Consider the following 20,503-nt stretch of genomic DNA (forward strand, 5'->3'; position numbering starts at 1 on the left):
ATTGGGACATTGGGATCAGCACCCTAACGCCACAACCAACATCGTGGCAGGCGACTGCTGTTTGTCTGTGCAGTGACAAAATAATGGATAATTTTTGTTTCACACTTGCGTCCTCTGGCGTTTGATGAGAATGCCAGACGCTTGCGTAGTCATGACGTTGCTTCTTGCAACCTTGTTGTTACTAAATAATTATTCTATGCTTCAATGCCACTGTTTTAACACAAATATGAAGATGCAATTTATTGAAAAATGTTCCGGAGCTCTTTTCCCAGCAGCGAAGACGACTGCCGGAGGCCAGACCAGCAGTCGTCTGCACTGTCAGCATGTGACTGTGGTCATCGGTTGTGTCAGTGTTGCTGCATTGCATCAAACGACTTTTCACGTGTTGGACAACAGGTGAGACAGTTTTTACAACAATGCTGCTTGAAAAGACTGACATAAAAAGTCAGCGCAGGCTATTGTTGTGTTTTTACATCGCAGTGAGCTGTTCACATACGGTGTAAGACGCGCGGTGCCCGTGTGGGCGGTTTGTTTACAAAAGTAAGGGGGTGGGAAAGGGAGGGGCATGGGGGTTCAGGCTAAAGTCTTCAGTATTCATGAAAGTTTGGGCCTATTTACTACTCTGACAATTGCAGATATATTGTTCTGCTCATGGTGAAATGCACTGCACGCTGTATTCTTGCGCAGGTGCGTTGTGGTGCCTATTTCAAATCCTGAGAGGAGTTTTCGGAGGAGTGAGGACTACAGTTCCTTCCGCTTTCATGACATTTTGACCGCTGACGATGATTGACAAGCCACATAATACTCTAGACTTGTGATAAGGTGGTGCATAAGGGAGGAAAATGGCCTGCCACTGTTGGAGCACTGTTGATTTTTCACTTTGTGCACCAGCTGCAAAGCATTACCATTTGAGGGTGTCCAACTTTTTTTTTTTCCCTCTGTAAGCACTAGCAATGTGTTGACTACCTGCTTTGTGTTCTCTGTGTTAATATTTTCAGATTTGCTTGTATTAAGGAAAGCAGTTATCTTTGTATCAAGCCTTTCAGTACCATGCTTATCTTCGTTTGTGTCTAGCCTTTGTGTGCTCATTCTTTATCTTGCTCTGGAATAAACAGTTTCCTCCACACTCCGTCTCTATGAAATATTGCATGCTGAATGACCACTTGCTCTGAACAGAAGTGCACCAGATAGAAAGAGTGCTTGTTGATTTGTGAATCCATACCTGCCTGTATTATAGGTAAACTTTTCTGAAAAATCTACACTGAAATAATTTCGATACAACGAAATTCGCAGAGGGGATTAAACGTGACATTCTGTACACCTCCGGACACAGCCAAACGTGGGTAATGCACACGCAATTCAAAACTCACTCCAGTGAAACCAAAACAGGAAGTGTGGGCCAGTTGCTTCACCAACCCTAGGTGCCTTAAAATCAATTAGAGCGGCATGCAAGCAACCTTAAATTAGTGCTACTAAAGCCGAAACAGGAACTGTAGGCCAGGTGCTCTCATCAACCGCTAGGTGCACTAGAATCGATTGGGCCGCGGGGGTCTCTGGGGAGTGTCCTCCCTTATTCTTTCTCTATGCTCTCACGCTATCTGCCACTCAACAAGGAAAGGGATCGTCAGCACGAGCGAACCAGGTGAATGGTGTGCGGTTCAAATTTTTGTTAGTGGAGCTGATCTGCACACAAACTTTTCATTCTTTACTAATGGAGCTCCATGCATCCTGCAGGGAACAGGCACCAGCATTGTGAGCGTACTGCTTGCGGCCACAGTGGCTCCGCTGAAACTGTGTACAATCAGGCAACTCAAGAACATAGCTGCAAATGCCTCTCCAAGGAGGCCCTCCAGCCAATGGCACTAACTGACTGTCATGACATCAGGGTTAATCCCCTTGCAGTGGGAATCACAGAGGGCTGGAAAGTGCAAAGAGATTAACTACAGATTAATCAGATTAGCCACGAACTCATGAAAAATGTTTAACACCACTGACTGGACAACCTCTGAAGAAGCATTTGCAGCTGCGTTCTTGAGTTGTACCCAACTATACACTGTTTTCCTCGAACTTGGTGCACACAGTGCCAATCCTCCTCTTTGATATGCGCCTACAGCAAAAGGCATGGTAGGCAAAATACATATGTACTCTGCCATCTTTTGTGCGATGAAGTACCGTAGTAGCTCAATTATACGACATTCAGGGGACCGCACAAAACCGTCGTATAATTGAAAATCTCACACATGTGATACATTCGTGTAATAAACGAGTCCGCTACTCTGGCTTTCCAAAATTAAAGTTCTTTTCTCTCTGCATTACAAAAGTGACCATTTTCGTTCTGCGAGAAATAGTTGTGATACGGTGCGCAGCCAGACTTTTCGGCATCGAAGAGGTGGCTTTCGGTGAGACTTACAAGCGCTCCTATACCTGCATGTTTAAATAGCACATGCGCCTTGAAAGCAATCATTTGGATGAAGTGCCAGAAATATGGCTGCTCAGACTCTTCAAAGACGTTTTGTGGCATGCAGTATGACCACAGGCCAGCGACATGTCTTCCTGTTCAGGCTTTCTCAAGAACCACTGTCACTCCGCGGCAACTGTGTCTGCACTAGGAATCTGCATCATAAAGAAAAAAAAACATGCTCGCATGTGTCACAAATGCACCGGTGGCGCACTTTATGCAGCATTGTGCAGCCCGCCGGGTGACAGCACGCCACTTGCTCCTGGCTCGCTCCATGTTGCTATGCCTAATGTGCTCTGCACTGAAGTTGGAGCGGAAAGTGTTTTCAAACTAGCCTAATGTCAAAATCCTGTTAACACCTCTACAATAAGTTAATGCTGGTATGAACGTACAGTTGATTTCCCTAGCATCTTTGTCAGCAAAACGCGCAAAAAAACAAGCAATGCGAGCCACCTGCGGGTCACACGTGTGCAGTCCGAGTACGGGCTGTTGGCAGAACCATCATTACAAGCCGCCGTGCTCTCGATCACATCATTGTGCGCACACGTCCTTCTTGGTACTGATTCGAAACCAACTTGGTAGACATGTTTGCCAATAAAGTGCTCTGCCAGCGTCTCACATTCCGGACAGTTCACGTCAGCCGTCGTATGAAGCGGGGCGTGCATATTTTTCCGTTGTATAATTGAGATGCTTTGCGGTGCGCAGTACGGCCATGCCAGCGACACGTCTTTCTTTCTATTCAGACTTCTAGAACTGCTGTCAGTACAGACACTGTTGCCTGGTGCTGCGAAGTAACAATTCGCACCACAATGGAAAAAATAAAACTCGATTATCGCTAGCGGCACACTTTCTGCAGATATGTGCGGCACACCGGGTGACAGTGCACTACTCGCCCTGGCTCGCTCGGTGTCTCTATGCCTAACGTGCTTTGCACTGAAGCCCCAGCGGAAAGCACTTTGAAACTAGCCACCGATGGTCATAGAAACGGCCGATTTTGCTACAGCCTGTACAATAACTTCATGCTGGTATGAAAAAAAAAATTGATTTCCCCAATGCCTTCGTCAGCGAAGCACGCGAAAAAATGGGCCAAGCAAGCTCGCACCAACAGCCACGGGTTGCACACGCGAAGTCAGAGTCCGTGTTTCGGCAGAACCATCATTACAAGCCGTTGTGCTCTCGATCGCATCACTGCGTGCACATCTCCATCTTGATTCCGATAAGGGACCAACCTGGTTGACGTCACGTCTCCCAACAAAGTGCTCTGCCGGCGTCTCTCATTCCGGACGGTTCACGCCGGCCGTCGTACGAAGCGGGGCATGGATGTTTTTCCGTCGCATAATCGAGGCTTTTAATGCATTATCCCCATGAGAGCTTCGCGAGGCCCATACCCATTCATTGTAAAATGACACCTTCCAAAGATGGCGTCGCACATCATAAAATGATGTACCAGCTCTGTATACAGGTTAGCTCTGCGATCCCACCCGTTTCGGATGGTTGTCTTTATAAAAAAAAAATGTAGACATACGCGGCAATACATGGTAAGGTACACTGATTCAAGTAGCCAAATTTTCATGATTCCTGGCTTACCTCTTCGAGCAATGACACCTGTCCCTCCATGCCGCCGGTCACATGACACCACGTATCTATTAGTAATGCACAGCTGTGCTTACCTTTGTGGAATACCTTTACTCAACAAGCAGCCAACACTTTTAGCCCTATGTTTCCAGCAGGGTGGTGCCAGTAATTTAAGGTGCAGCAGTGCCATCCGTTACTCGGATATGAGCCACACCAGGAAAAAAAAACACAAAGTTATATCCCTGTCCCCAGAGACATGCTTGGTTGAATTTCACTAAAGGCACTTCCCTATGCAGCCACTGCTGGAACTGATGACTGAAATCTATACTGCACAGAAACACGGGCAATATTTCGTCAGCCTGTTTACCAACATAATACATGCACGTGAATAATACTTCAAAATTCTGTTACAGAGTGTGCAGATTTAAGCATAGCAAAGTCAGATGGTAAATGTACCTTTTATTTTTCTTTCCTGAGGTTGCGGTCTGATTTTCCCCCATAAGTTTCCTCTTGGTGCCTCTACTTTTTCCAGCAGTAGTTGAGCCTAAAAGAAGCAAAGGTCAAGGGCTACTGTTAATAAGGAATCACGACAAAGGCTAAAGAACAGATTGGCAATCAATCAAATGGCCAGAATACAATACAGTAAAAGCTCGTTAATTCGAACTTCACGGGACCGGAAAAGAAGTTTGAATTATCCGATGTTCGAATTATCGAATGGCCTTGAAAAAACTGACAAAAACCATTTGCATTAGGGTATATGTACCACATTTACTCGCGTAACGAACCCATTCGCATAATGAACCCACCCCCGATTTTTGCCTAAGAATTCGAAAAAAAAAAAGTGTCAGTCGTTAACGCTTCCCTCCGTTTTGCACCGCCACGGTCCACAACGCATTTCTTGGCAGTGCGTCAAGATGCTGCGCAGCGATAACATCACGGTGTGTTTACCTTTTGATGTTAGCTATAGCAAGGGGGAGAAGCGAAATTTGCAGGGTGCCAGTGCTTGTCCGCTTGTGAAATCCTCGTTTTCAGTTGGACCGAACTTGCGCTGCGGATTTTGAGCGGGTTGCTTGCAGCACCACAAGCAGCCGAAAACGGGCGGCTGCCGCCAGACCGCTGCCGCCAGGATTTAGAAACGGCATGATTTCATATGCTTAGTAAAATGCTGTAAAGAACAGCTGTGTATTTAGAATTAAGCTATTATTTATTCAATGACGACAAAGACGACGAATTATTCTTCATGGCCCCTTTTTGAACCAAAAGGTCCATTCGATTCCCCTGCACTCCCTGCACCAGTTTCGTAAATTTCCGCGCCGGTGCTGTGGCGGTGCCGCGAGCGTGCAGCGCCAGTTCCAGCAGTTCAAGTGCTGCCTGCTTCCAAAACGAATGGTCGAGTGCAGGCCTGGTCGTCTGCTGATTTAACGAGGCTTTACCTTTCAAAGAATATTGTTTGCAATGCTCACCTCGGCGGCCTTGTAGTGACGGTTTCCATAGCCGCACTTCAGCGAAAAAAAAGTCGCCTGCGGGTTTTGGTTCGTCAATCTCTACCTAGACTATTACGTTTCCGCATCATGCACGGCTCAACTAAGTAAGTACCGTTGTCAAACTTGCTACGATACAAAAGTTACCTTAATACGCAAGCTCTGTGTGCAGTTCCACCGCAAATGAGCCAGCGGTTGAGGCGGGAAAATTTTTGAAAGTCTTCACGATAAAAACGCAGAACACTGCATATGCTAGGGAACATATTTCCGAGAGGTTTCGCGCTACCAGGTGCTGAATATATATGGACTACCAACAACTGAGTGGCTGCGACGGCGATGAGCTTGCATCATACAAATCCTCGGAGGGCTTCAGGTACTTTTTCTACACCAGCCGCGGTCGCCTAGTGGTTAGGGCACTCGGCTACTGAGTCGGAGGACCCGCAGGTTCAATCCGAGACGCGGCGGAGCGCGAAAGGCGTGCCCGCGTGCCGTGCGATAGAACCCGTCTAAACTACTCCGGAGCCCTTCACTACGGCGTCCCTCATTGTCCATGTATCGCTTCTAGACGTGGCACCATACAATTTGCAGCATTTTATGATTTTCTAGTCTACAAAGCTTAATGTGCACTGCATCAGAGCTGCAAGGATTTCCTGCCACGCGATAGCACCGGAGCAGTCGTTGCCTGCAAGCAAGGTTGACAACGTTTTAGTTGCAATAAAATTGGTACATGCAGCACGTTGAGCTCCTTCCAAAAATTTGTACTTAACAATGCTTCACAACCTTAGCAAAGGTGCACAATCTGTTTTACTGTCTGTTATGTTCTTGTCAGCTCAACTGCTTTTGTCTAATATTTGCTATATGGCTTATGGAATAATTACTGCACTAGCTCGCATGCATAACAAATGTCTCAAGCAATTAAATTTCAGTTCGTCTGTAATGCAAAAATGCAACTGCATGACAAATGTGTTGCATTTTCAGCACTACTGTATTCTTTTTTTCCAGCACAAATTGCACCGAGCATGCGCCTAGACTTTGTGGCTGAAAACCCTCTACTATATAATGTGCTTCAAGGGCATGGATAGGCAAGTGACATAGCAGCTATTCCATCACTGAGAGAGGTGCACCCATTTACTGAGGCTTTGCTATGTGCACAAAAACCTCACTCACACACAAAATTAATGACACAAAGCATTTCACAGCCTGCATATGGTGGTGCGGGACATAACATGCCATTTACATATAACTCGCAGCTTTGAATGTTAAGAATTCCTGTGCTTGATTTCCCAATGCTGGTTGCTGCTTTATGTACATGAAAAAGAAGTACTAAAATAAATGCATTGTTTTATGGCATCTCTTGAATGGCTTTATGGCTTCCCATCAAGAGCCTGTAGCCATTTTGCTGTCGTGTACTTAGTGCTTGGAGCCTGGTCGAAGAAGAAACACCAGCCAATGTACGGACAGATGTCCCAATGGCTGGCACCTCAGCTCTTGATGCATACATAGAGAAATATGGACATATAAAACTTGTGCATTGTATGCGAAGTGTTCAAGGTAAGGTAGGTAAATAATAACTGAAGCAGCTGGGCAGAAGATTAGCTTGCCTTGTGTTTCTCTTAATCAAAACCCCAAGTCAAAACAGAGCATCAAAGCCTGCTGCACAACTTTGCTACAGGCACCACAACATAAACAAAGTCAGGCATAAAGACAAAACAGAAAGCAGACCGCAGCCAAAAGCAGAACTAACTCTTCACATAGGCAGCTTTACTGTTTAACTGCAAAATGAGAAAGTTCATCAGCTGTTAATTGGAAACTCTTCTTGCCATGTGGGTAATAACATCTGATATAACCTTTGCCTTGCAAAAACTCTTGCAGGCACAAATTATACAGCACAGCATGTTATAAATGATTTTAATGCAGGAGACCCGAGAACAAATAGTAAATTATAATAAATAGCATGGTAGAGCATAAAAAAAATCATGCTTCAGATTTTCCAGCACACACAGAGGCTTGATCCGAGTTGTTTTCAGCATTTTCTATGAGTTCCTTTAATGAAGTCTTGTGCGATGTTGAACGAAAGGCATTCCCATCCAGTTTTAGTTTTGGTGTGAACACTGCGGCATAGCTTGAATGTTAACTGACTTTGGTAAACCGTCCCTAAGACACTGGTGATACCAAAAAATCTAGGATGTCTGTGAACACAATCTGTTCCTTGGCATTTTAAAACTAGCAATTTTATACGATGTTTATTACTCTTTATCCTTATGGATAATTGACCCAACGACCACCAGATTCTGGACACTGCCCGATACCGGTCAACGAACCCTGGAACATTGCTAATCGCCAATACAGCCTACAAATACCGAGCAATTCGTCGCAGGCACGTTTGCGATTGCACTATCTCACTGCTAAGGCAAGCAAATATGAACGCGACCTCTCTCGGCGGCAGTGGTATGCTTGGTGTGAACAATTTTCTGCAAAATCCTCAAATGTCTCTCTCTGGCGAACATTCCGTACAATCGAACGCGGTCGCCGTTAGACTGACGCAGCGGCAACCGCATGCTTCGCGGCTAACTTGTCGCCAGATGATTTCGCCAAAGAAGCAGCGCGAAAGTTTGACAACGTATCCCATGCCGCCATAATGGAAGGACTTAACACCACCAACTGCGGGAAGAAGGTCCATGACTACGTTAGAAGCTTCCTCACGGACAGAACAGCGACGGTAGGCCTAGGAGGCCTGCGGAGTGACACCTTTCAAACGCCATGCAAGGGCACTCCGCAAGGCTCAGTAATCTCGCCAATACTCTTTAACATAGCGATGGTCAACCTCGCCAAGAAACTCAGCCAAGTCCAGGGGATTAGTCATGCAATGTACGCAGACGATATCACCATCTGGACCACCCAAGGCTCACTGGGGGAGAAGCAGGAGGCGCTACAAGAGGCTGCCACCTGCATTGAAGAATACACAAAACAAAGAGGACTTAAATGCTCCACGGAAAAATCTGAGCTCCTCAGAGTGGGTAGGCACCCTACGGATGCTCCACTCGAAATAAAACTAGAGGGCCAGAACATCCCGGAACAAAAGATGATCAGAATCCTCGGCATGTGGCTGCAAGGAAGCCGGAAGTGCAGTCATACACTCAGCCTGCTAAGCAAAGCGGCAGGACAAGTAGGCCGGATGATCAGCAGAGTAGCGCACAAGAGGTATGGCATGAAGGAGTAGGACACACTCAGGCTAGTCAACAGCCTAGTGGTCAGCCGGGTAACATATTCATTACCGTACCATGTGACTATCAAAGCAGAGAAGGAGCAAGCGGAGACAATACTCCGGAATGCATACAAAACAGCTCTTCATCTCCCAAGAAGTACATCCAACGACAAGCTCATGCAACTCGGAATCAGCAACACCTTCGAAGAATTAAGAGAATGCCAGCTCAAGGCACAAGCGCGAAGGCTCAGTAACACAACAACAGGAAGGGCGCTCCTGACAAAGCTAGGTCGGGAAATAGAAAAGCCACAAAATAGCAGGGCCGCAATACCAGACTCGCTAAGAAAGAAGCTATGCATACAACCTATCCCCCGAAACATGGATCGAAACCTCCATGTTAACAGGAGACAGGTTAGGGCAGAATTTTATGAGAGGAACATGGGGCATCGGGACAACACAGTCTACACTGATGCCTCCCTATACCCCCAAACACACAAAAATAGCGCGGTAGCAGTAGTTGTAAATTACCACGGAGAACACATCACAAGCCTCACAGCCGAAGTATCTAACATAACGGAGGCAGAGGAGATTGCTGTCGCCCTAGCAGCGAATGAAGGATATAGGACAGGGAGATCCCTTAACATCTTAACGGATTCACAAGAGGCGTGCCGGAACTATACTAGAGGCAGAATTAGCAGCACGGCACTCAAGATCCTCAGTAGAGCTCTGCTCCCTGAGGGACGATCAATACACAACATAATCTGGATACCGAGTCACGCAGGGATCAGGGGCAACGAAGGGGCAGACAACCTAGCTCGAGGAATGACCAGCCGAGCAGGAACGTCATTAACCCCGGAGGGGCCCCCCCAGATTAATTGCGGGAACAGCTATTCGGAATTATTAAACCTATATAAGGGGCTAAGATTCCAATACCCCCCACCACATAAAGCATTATCCAAGGAGGAAGCCACAGGATGGAGAAGACTGCAAACAGGCTCCTTCCCAAACTTACACATATTAAACAAGATGTTCCCCACACAGTATAGTGCCAACTGTCCGTGGTGCGGAGCAAAACCAACACTATATCATGTCACATGGGAGTGCGGAAGAAATCAAGCATTCCACAAACACAAAACACCAAGTGCGGAGCAATGGGAGAGCCGGCTCACCAGCTGCGAGCTAGGGGTCCAAAGGACCCTCATAGCACACGCAAGCGAGGTGGCCCGACTCAGTGGAGCCCTGGACTAAGGGTCCACCCACGGCCAAGGAGGACCCAAGCTTCAAGACGAAGACTTCGTCCTCTACCGCTACTACTTCCTAAAGGAACCAATAAGGTTTTTCATTTATTCATTCATTCCCAAAATACGACACTGTGCCTTCTTCATCCGCTAGTTTAAATATGGCAGGCATCCCAGCGCATGTATATCAAATGCCGTCTGATGTCGACGTAGATGGAATTGCGTGTCCATTCTCTAAGCCCTGAGTTGCTGGCTGCAATAAATGATGCAAAACGGAAAACAGCGCCAGGCCCGGACAATATTCAGTACGAGGTGTACAAGAACCTGAGTAGCGCTGCACTCCCTCAACTACTTGACACCATAAACAAAGTATGGTTGGATGGCGTAGTGCCCGAGAGCTGGAAATCCTCTGTCGTGATTCCTATCCCGAAACCAGGAAGCCTCCGACGGACCTTGCCAACTTGCGACCTATCTCCTTAACTCCTACGCTGTGCAAGTGTCGCCACTTCGCGCACTTTTGCGTGCGTTCTCAGACACCCTTAGAGCGTGTGGGGGTAGCGGTCTCGGTCACAAAGAAGATGCCCTCGACTCAGCGTGGCAAGCTCAGCCGGAGACCAGCTACGAAGTGACAAGGGGGTTGTTCGTTTGGTGCCCAGCTTTCGCCGGTCGCAAGCCAGAGAATGGGTCAGAGCCAAAGGTTCACAAAGCACAAAGTTTATACAGCTAAGAGACGATACAGAGGAAGTTACAATCACTCGTACGAGCACATACAAAGTGATTCACAAATACAATGCAACTCATGCAAAGTCACAATAGAGAGAGACAAATAAACAAAACACAATTTGTTCACCGGGCACTGCGGCAGTCCGACAACCTGAGGAGCTCGACGGGGCCGTCCCACAGGTTGGCGCACGTTGCCTCGCTGGTCCGTCGCTGGACGAGTGGCTTCCTGCCGGGAGTCGAGCGGGCGCGCTTCTCGGAAGCTTAAACGGCAGCTCGGGCTAACAGACGGCGGTTGCAGCCCCTCATTTATAGACGCGGACCGCGTCTGTTTGTTCTTCGCGCCAAGGCAGGCGCGCACATACATGCAGCTTTAACCGCACAAACTCCTTCTTGAGCTGGGCGCGCGACCCCATTGGTCGAGCGCGGAAACCACCTTCTAGAACAATCTAGGTCATTCGCGGCATGCTGTCATCGGCGCTGGAACAAAGGGGGGGGGAGGGTATCCTTTGGCGCGAAAAGTTACCCCCTTTCCGTCGACAACAAGCAAAAACTTCTCCAACATTCGAGAAGAATCGACGCCGCGTGTGTCTATGTTTACTTTGGCGCCCCGACGGCGAGCTGAGTGAAAAGCACCGTGTGCTCCCGGGGGTTCTTCCCCGCTGTTTTTTTGTTTTACTTCACCGAGCACGGGCGCGATTGCTTAGGCGCAGCGTCGGTTTGTTTCGAACATGCGCCGAATTTTGTGACAGCCAGTCCACTTTAAAGAACCAACCCCAGGTGGTTGAAATTTCCGGAACCCTCCACTACAGCAAAACTCATAGTGAGTTGCTTTGGGACGTTAAACCCCATAAACAAAACCAAACCAAACCAAAATGCTTCCTTCCACACAGCAAGAAATAGCGTGATTGCTTCCGTGTTGCATAGCTACACCAAGCTCCTCACACCCGATGCAACTGCTCTCAGACCTCACCCGATATGCTCTTGAGCTGTCACCGGGCTTTTTGTCAGAAGCAGCTTGCCTTGGCTCCCTCATGGGTGACTATATCGCCGTAGGCTCGTAGCAAAGCTCAGAAAACGAAACTATACGGCGACCCCGATCGACATGGCCCCCCGTGTCTGAGTTAACTCTGTGGAGGGGCCGAATTTTCAGCTCACGTGGTGCCGTAAACCTGAAGTATCCGACCTCTGCCGCCGCTTTTTCATGCGCCGGGAGCATTGGAACAATTTGAATTAAGCGAATTTAAGAGAATCCACAGAATTAATTATGTGGCTTTAAAGTGAATTGAAAATATAGCCAGCCAACCAAAATTTTGAAATTTGTATGAATGAACCGAAAATTTGAATTCTCCTAATTTGAATTATTGCGAGTCTACTGTAGTCAAGTTCCACATACTCATTGTTGATCAATTCATCTTTTCCTCTTGAGAACAGGTTCCAATGGTGATGACTATGAATTAAGTCAAAAGAATAGCCAACAGCTAAATAAGAAAAAAGCTTGCTGCAATCTTAGGGGCCTACGCAGATGACATGCTTCATTTCACTTAGGCCCTCACCCAGAAGCCAAAATAAAAAGCAATGCCAATGGAGCGAGAGATGCAGAGCAGGACCCCCCCCCCCCCCTAAGAAGAGACCTGTGCATACCTATGGGAAGGGCTCAGGAATACCGAAAACAGTCGCTGCCAAGAAGAAGCCATGCGGTGCTGTGGAACCCACACCTTCCGTGGCTCATTTCACAAAGCTGCCTGGCTAGTGGCTTCTCCTGTCATTTTATTGGCTGCTACGATAGTCTGCCAGAGCCCAAGCTCTCACCAGTGAACCCCAACTCGGTGGAACTAGATCTGGCTTCCACGGTTGTTAAAGGAGGGGAAAAAAATGGATTTGCGGCTCTTTGCAATTGCGGCCGAGACATAAAAATGTGAAATTTTTATGTCTCGCAATTGGTGACCCCAATTTGAAGTCATTGTAGTTTCAGTGAAAGCCTCCTCCTCCTCATCAATAGAATTTACTTCAGCTGCTTCAACTTGCAGACCTGCTTCACGTGTGTATAGACACTTTCTGCCTAGATGGAGAAGAGTAACAAAATTGGCCGACAACATTTCTTGGCAATGCATTTTTTGAGTGCAGCTGCTGCTGTATCTGAACTGCAGGCGACTGCATACGGAACACGCAGTGCCGAACGGAGGCAGCTCTGGGTTTTGGCTTGGGCAGTGCACACGGCGGTTCACCGCCGCCTCTCCTCTCTTCAGGCGAACAGATAACGGCGCGCACACGCTGGCACCATCTCTGAGTGGGCCATCGCCATACCCTCTTCCTCCGCTTTTGTCCTCACACCCTCTTAGCTATCGTCACATTTTTACCCTTCGCTGCGCTCCTCTTTCATCCTCCGCTGTGCTGCTCATCCGCTCGGCCGATTACACAGCGGGACATTGCTCAACTCATGAACAAGTGCTTCAGAGCTGTGCTCTAAAACCACTCTTGTTTTCCTTTAAAAATCTTATATAGAGTTTAACATCCCAAAGTGGCTCGGGCTACAAGGGGCACCGTAGTGAAGAGCTCCAGATGATTTCAACCCCGTGGAGATCTTTAACGTGCACCAACACCAAACAATACGCGGACCTACAGCATTTCGCCTCCATCGAAATGCAACCACCAGGATCGAACCCGCGTCTTTCGGGTCAGCAGCCGAGCATCGTAAGCACTGAGCCACCATGGAGACTTTTTCCTTGAAATGTGTCCAGTGCTAAACTCATGAACACAACTTACTTCTGACAGAGTGCAACAATCAGATGGCTTGCTCTGTGCAACACACCCATAACGCCACAGGCTATTACCACAAGAAAGGTATCACTGTCTATCACCTTACATGTCCCCCACTCTGTGTATCAGCCCCAGCAGGTAATCGGGCACAGGGATAGCAGACACAGTGAATGTGCTCACTGCAGTGCACTGCGCTGCTGCACATGCTTGCAGGTGAAACAGTGCCACTGCAAACAAATCCCAGCACCCATAAGAATGCCACGGGACTTGCCTGAGGAAGACTGCGCTTCAGCACTGCGATTCTGACCACTCCGAACAAGGCTCTCATAATTGGGTCCAATCTTTTCCAATTCCTGCAAACAAAAGAAATATCACCTGTAGCTCATCTGCGAAACTCAACCTTCACAATAACTTACACAAACCTGGATGATCTGATGCTTCTTTTACAGATTTTGCAAAGGTGCCACAGGAATGCCCAAAACGAACCTGAGCAAAATACAGACATTTCCTGGATTCCAGAATAGCTGTGCATCTGTTATTAACTGCTCTCAGTCTTCGGCTTCATCATATCGAGGCTGGAGCCCCTCTGTCTTAGGGCTACACTGCTTGTCATAGGCATAAATGCCTTTTCCACTCGAGGTCTACTCTTGGGCCTTTGCTGACAACCTCGTTCCTTCACACTGACTCTGTCGAGTTTCAAGATCACTTATTAAACTAAAGGAATCATTCCTTGCTTAGCAGGTGAATGTTATAACAGTAAAAAATACTAAGACCATGCAATTTACTAAACGTAACGAAGCACTGTTATGCACTTACACAGTTACCAGTCAAATAATCTATTATAATGCAGAAACCTACAAATACTTGGGTGTTTACCTAACAAGTAACCTATCTTTGAATGTGCATACTGAAAGCATACTTAACAGAACTGGCAGAACGCTCACATACATTCGTTGCATACGTCAGCAGGCAAACAAGGACACTAAGTCGAAAGTGGAACATGCATCACTCATATGGAGCCCCCATCAAGTGTACATCTCGCTAATAAGCTAGAACTGTTACAAAGTAAGGCTGCCTAGCTTATCCTTATTACATTGGCTATAGATCTATGTAGAACTCTTCGGCTACTTCAACTATCTTATCCATACTGCTAATGACACCGTCCCTCTGTCTCTTAATGCATACATTTAATTTTCACCTATCACCTATGCCTAGTTTACTCTTCACCGCTTTTAGGCTACCTCCGTTCTTTAGAACATGCTCGATTCTCTCCATATTAAACTTCGGTTACCTTGTGCTTATTGATTAGCTTTGACAGCTCTGTCAGTTCTATTCTGTCTGTGGGGTTAGATGCTTCCATGCTTTGGCATTTCTTAATCAGATCTTTCGTCACCTGAGATAGCTTGCCAGGATCCTGTCGAACTGTCCTACCGCCTACTTCTACTGCGCACACCGTAATGATCGCTGTCCGATTATCGTTTATTGTATGAACATCAAGCTCGTCTTCCTCGGTTAAGGTTGAATATCTGTTCTGTAGCGATATCCTGAATTCGTCTATTTTCCCTCTAACCGCTAGCTCGTTAATGGACTTCCTCTTCACTAGCTTCTTCCGTTCCCACTTTAAGTCTAAGCTAATTCGAAACCTTACCATCCTGTGCTCGCTACAAGGCCCCTTTCCGAGGTCCTCCATATCCTGCACGATGCCAGGTTGAGTGCACAGTATGAAGTCTTTCATTTTAAGTCTTGCCATTGGGGCTCTTCCACGTCCAGTTCCTGTTCTCTCATTTGCAGAAGCTATTCATGATTCATAACTTATTTCTCTCTGCGAACTCTACTAATAACTCTCCCCAGCTATTCCTGGAGCCTACCGCTTGGTCTCCAGCCTGCTCCTTTCCTACTTTTGCATTGAAGTCACCCATCAGTACAGCGTACTGTGTTCTTACTTTGCACACTGCTGATTCTCCGTCTTCATGGAAGCTCTCGCCAATCTGATCATCACTGCTGGATGTAGGTGCGTACACCTCTATGGCCTTCAGTTTGCACCTCTAATTAAGCCTAATTACGATAATTTCCACCCTCTTGTTACTACTACAAAATTCCTCTATGTTGCCAGCTATATCAAGATTGATGAGGAGGAATCCCACCCTTATTTCTCATCTGTCCTCCTAACCTCACTAAGCCCTATGATATCCCACTTAATACCTGCTAGTTCCTTAAACAGCACTTAGACTAGTCCCACTGGATAAGGTTCTAGCATTAAACGTTGCCAAGTTCAGTTCCCAACGGTGGCCTGTCCGAAGCCAGAGATTCTTAACACCCTCCGCTGCGTCCCAGGTCTGACTGCCACATGGGTCAGTTGCTCCACAGCTGCTGTGGACTGAGGGCTGAGAGTTAATTGGTGTACTCATATAGGAGGTTGCAGCTAAGTACTACACTAGGGTGGCCAAAATCCTGTTCCAGTGAGGGAGTGTGTTGTAAGTTCTGGCCACCATGATCAGGTCACACCCCATGCCTGGTTATGAAATTCCATCGACACGTGTTTTTTTTTTTTAATCTGGTGGGGAATTGCACAGCATCATGATTTAAACCACGGAACTCTTGCACATGCTACCTTTACACCATCCCTGCATGTTTCCCCCACATAATGCAAATAAAATGAAATAAGGAGGACGACAGTGGCTCCTTACCGTAAGGACCAGCCCAAACAAAGGGTGTGCATCCGTGGCCTCTCCGGACTCATTTTTTTCTTCACAGACGAAAACATCCGTGTCTTTGGTCTAAAAGGAAATGACAAAAGCAATAAAAAAAAGTCGGGCAGCAAGCTGGTATGCCTCTACATGTTGGACAGATGGTGCCATACAAGTAGAAAAACAGGAAGAGGGGAAAAGTGATAGCCTGTGTGGCAACTGCACCAAGTGGCTCTCTTGTGCTTCATACAGCTGGAGCTGCACGTTATTCTCTCCCCCTTTTGCTTTTTTTATTGAATAACCCCACAGCTTTCCACTCCTCAACCATTCTGTCATACCAGGACTCGTAATACCACAGGAGGGGAAGCGTACAGGTGTGCTCTGCATCCTAGCCAAATGAAGGCACAATGAAACCCAAGCCAGGGTACCGAGCTGTCCTGGGTTTGGGGCCTCATTGCGCACTATGTTCTCACCAACCAGCAGCCAACCATGTGTTGTCACAGGATGTTTGTCCACAATGGTAGCCACTCATCTCGACAGTGACAAACAGATTTCAAGAACCTAGTGCTGAATGGCCAAGAGCTTAGGCAGAGGAAGAAAGGCGTGAAAAGCAGGGACAGCAAAACAAAAGGCTGCTCAAGGAATGGCAGCACCTTCGAAATCTTCATCACACTGCAGACAACATGCATTGTTTGAAAGGGTTAATTCAACACACCTGCCACTTCCAGTATTACACTGAGAAAAGCGGCCAAGGAAGCCCTGTTTGCTTCGTATACAGTTGTGCCTAGTTAATATAGAGCCTTTGGTTCTCAAGCAAGGAGGTCCATGCAGCAAGTCGTCCATAATAATGGATCACGAAAAAAGAAAAAGAAAAATTAATTATTCAAAAAAGAACGCTTGGACATTAAGGTCTGCCTCTGTGATAGTAATGTGCAGTGAAGAGAAAATTAGACCACTGTAAGGCATCTTGGCATTGCCATTCACTGGTGCGCAGCCGGCAGAACAATTGCAAGGCTACCTCAACTTAACCTGAAAGAACGTCTTCTTGGGCGAGTTGGTCACAATTCATCTTAGATAGCACAAACACACACAGGCACCCATACCCTTCCTCGCGTCTGTGTGTGTTCGCGCCTAGTACCTAAGATCAACTTAATCTGGTAAAAGAGATTTTCTCATTGGTGTCCATAGTAACACACATGAGTGGTGTGCATTTCCACCTTGTCCCTTATCCGGACAGCAAGTTTCCATGCCAATGAGGTGAAAATACATAAAGAAAAGTTTGGTCCAAAGAAATATTGTCCATAATTCTAGAATGCAATATTAATGGGGCACAACTGTACAATTAGCACAGTTACCTTATGCAACATGACAACTGCCGCACTACCTACACGGTGTGCAAAGCTAATAACGAGCGTAACATCAACAGAGATGAATGTTTTATTTATGCAGCACTAAGGAGTGAAATTTTAAATATACAATCAATAAAATAGGGCTGGTGATATCTATCAGAGATACTAGCAACTACTTTTGGCAGCCCTGTGGGTAACAAGAATAAAAGCGCAACAACACGACACAAAGAAGGAGGAAACCGACAGGACAGGATAGCGCCTGTCCTGTCGGTTTCCTCCTTCTTTGTGTCGTGTTGCGCTTTTATTCTTGTTAGCTATGAACCAACATGCCCCGGAGAGTGTTTTACTCAAGCCCTGTGGGAGCCTGTCTTTTTGAAAACATCAGAGGAGATGATGAAAATCCATAATTAAACAGCAACTGGTTGCAAGAGAAAAAAATGATGCCGTATGAGATTTCTTCCAGCAAAAATTACTGTGCTCAGTCCTATTCATAAAGCGCAGTACAGTCAAACATAGCTGTCACGATGTGGATAGCAAAGTAGTGGGGGCGAGGAGTACAAGAAGAGTGGAAGTAAATGAAGTGTGTCCGAGGTGCCGGGGTCGTCTTTTGCTCGAGGCTCGACCGCATTGAGTCAGCCCTGAGAACCAGTTGCCAGGACCCGCACCGCACAGGCCTTTACCACAGCCACGACGCTGCAGCTAACCGTCTCCACAGCTCTACCGGATCCGGCAATGCGAACCAACAGGCGAGTCACAATCCTCTCGCCTGGTGTCCGAGCATGGCAACGATCCTGGGCCCATCATCCTCCATCACAGCAGTTATAATGAACACGGACATCAAGAATTATTGGCTACCCGAAACTGCTCCTAAACATTTTTAACAAGAATATACAATCCTTGCTTTATATATTGAGCTGCTGAGTGGCAAGCTGTGCTCGCTTGGATACACTACACGAGTGATTGGTGGTGCTGCGGCAGGCGTTAGCGCCTCTTGCACCCGTCGATAATGCTGGAACCAGTGGAAAGTAGCCTTCCAGTAAGCATCCTGTGCTCACGTCAACTGTCACGGAAACAGCGGTAGCTTGCATTCTGGCATTTTACTTTTCACACAGCACAGTTGTATTGCGGGGAAGCCAACCTAATTGACTTCCGGCGCTTGTTCTTTTGCAGCTTCGGAACAGCGCTGAAACTTCAGAAAACATCGTTGTCCTTTCAGTGACTAAATTGCACTTCTCCCACACGTGTTTTTGGCGAAATTGAGTGTTACGAATTTTGGCTACACCGAATTGTTTTAACACTTCTTACCTACAACGAGGTACTGTATTTACAACAATTGTAAGTCGACTCAAATGTAAGTCGACCCCCCCAAATCGCATGTCCAAAAAGAAAGCTGACGCGAATGTAAGTCGACCCCCAAATCGCATGTCCGAAAAAAAAAAAAAAAACGCCAGTGGACACGCTCAAAAACGAAAATTTATTGCATAGATGGGCTATTCATCCTCACTTGAGTCATCTTCAGTGGTATTGCTGTCGTCGTCGCCGCTGCGGTCCCACAGCACATCGTCCTCCATGGAAAGCCCGCACTTCCTAAATGACCACATCATGACATCACGTGGTACAGCCGCCCAAGTGGAAATCACCCACCCACACGCAGCCGCCAGGGAGGCTCTCTTCACACGGCCCGTTGGTGAAAGTTCCCAACCTTCCGCCGCCAGCCACTCCTTATACTCGCGCCGGAGCAAGTCCTTGAATGACTTGTTAATGCCAACGTCTAGCAGCTGCAGCTGCCCCGTCAGACTGCCGGGAATCACCAGCATATCTCTATGTTCTGTTCGTAGCTCTGCCTTCACTTTCGCGGTAAGGTGGCCGCGAAATGAGCCCAGCACGAGGAGGTTCGGATTGCAATCTTTGAGGGATGCCCCTGGCCTCAAAAGCCGCACGTGACGGTACCAATCAATGACTAAGTCGTCCGCCATAAAGCCTTTTTTCATTCACTCGCACAATCACACCTTTCGAGAACATTTCCAGTAGCATAGTTTTTCTTTTGAGGATGATGTACGGTTGGAGCTTTGTGCCATCTGCTAAGCATGATAGCATAACAGTGAACTGAAGTTTCTCATTTCTTGTCATGAAAAGCTTAACCCTCTCCTCACGCTCACTGTTGTGTTGCTCGTCATGTCGTAGTAGACGGGAGTCTGGTCAGCATTGCTGATTTGGCCGAGCAGGTATCGCCATTAGTCGCGGAGCTTGAAGTAGTGCCTATGGAAGGCGAGAACTTTCTCCTTGTAAGCAGCAGGCAGCTTCTGGCGCACACTAGTACACCGACGAAGAGAGAAGCCAGCCCTCTTCATAAATTTCGAAGCCCAAGCCCTGCAGGCTTTGAAGTCTGTTCGCAGTATCCCAGCTTGTTGCGTGATCATTTCGCAACCGGGCTTGTTGCGTGATCATTTTGCATGTCACTGGAAGGGACCGATCACGTATTTCGGTGACATATGCTGCAAGCTTGGCCTCGAGCTCCAGAAAGCGTTCAGATTTCGGCCCGCGGAAACCGCTTCGTTTGGAGTCGCAGTCGAAAGTTCTGTCTCGTTGCTTCTGCCACTCCCGCACCAACCATTCAGAAACGTCGAACTTGCAGCCCGCTGCACAGTTGTTGGTTTCTTCAGTGTAAATAATGGCCTCCCTCTTGAACGCTGCAGTGAATGAGTGCCGAATGCTTTTTGAACCTGGAGAGCTCATGGCAAAGCACGCGGCCGGCAGTCGAGTCAAATGCACCAACTCCAAGCACCACCAAACAAAAAGTGATGGGTGTCGGGGCGTCGGCTCTTCCAGCAAACATCGGCATTCCCCAGAAGTGCCGCCGTTACGTATATAATCATCTAGCCGCCATATTACGCAACCAACTGAAATAGCGGCTCTTCCATCAGCTAGCGACACTCCCGGGTGCTGGCGCAGACTCCAGGATTGGAACATCGGCCCTTCCTTAACTATCGATACTCCCGCGAGTGAAATGAAATGAAATTGGTTTTTGGG

At 47.2% G+C, this 20,503-nt stretch overlaps 1 protein-coding gene across 3 annotated transcripts in view; it reads right to left on the bottom strand.

The window, feature by feature from the left end:
• The window catches only part of LOC144116099 (set1/Ash2 histone methyltransferase complex subunit ASH2-like), a 161,812-nt gene that overhangs the window by 69,613 nt on the left and 71,696 nt on the right, over positions 1-20,503 (bottom strand). For all 3 annotated transcript variants that reach the window (XM_077650777.1, XM_077650774.1, XM_077650776.1), the window contains 3 exons: positions 16,125-16,214; positions 13,709-13,790; positions 4,490-4,577 (listed from right to left, as the gene is read on the bottom strand). In XM_077650777.1, coding sequence (XP_077506903.1) covers positions 4,490-4,577; positions 13,709-13,790; positions 16,125-16,214 — 260 coding nt within the window. The remainder of the gene's footprint in view (positions 1-4,489; positions 4,578-13,708; positions 13,791-16,124; positions 16,215-20,503) is intronic.

Source organism: Amblyomma americanum, chromosome 1 (assembly GCF_052857255.1).
Source record: "Amblyomma americanum isolate KBUSLIRL-KWMA chromosome 1, ASM5285725v1, whole genome shotgun sequence".
NCBI lineage: Eukaryota > Metazoa > Arthropoda > Arachnida > Ixodida > Ixodidae > Amblyomma > Amblyomma americanum.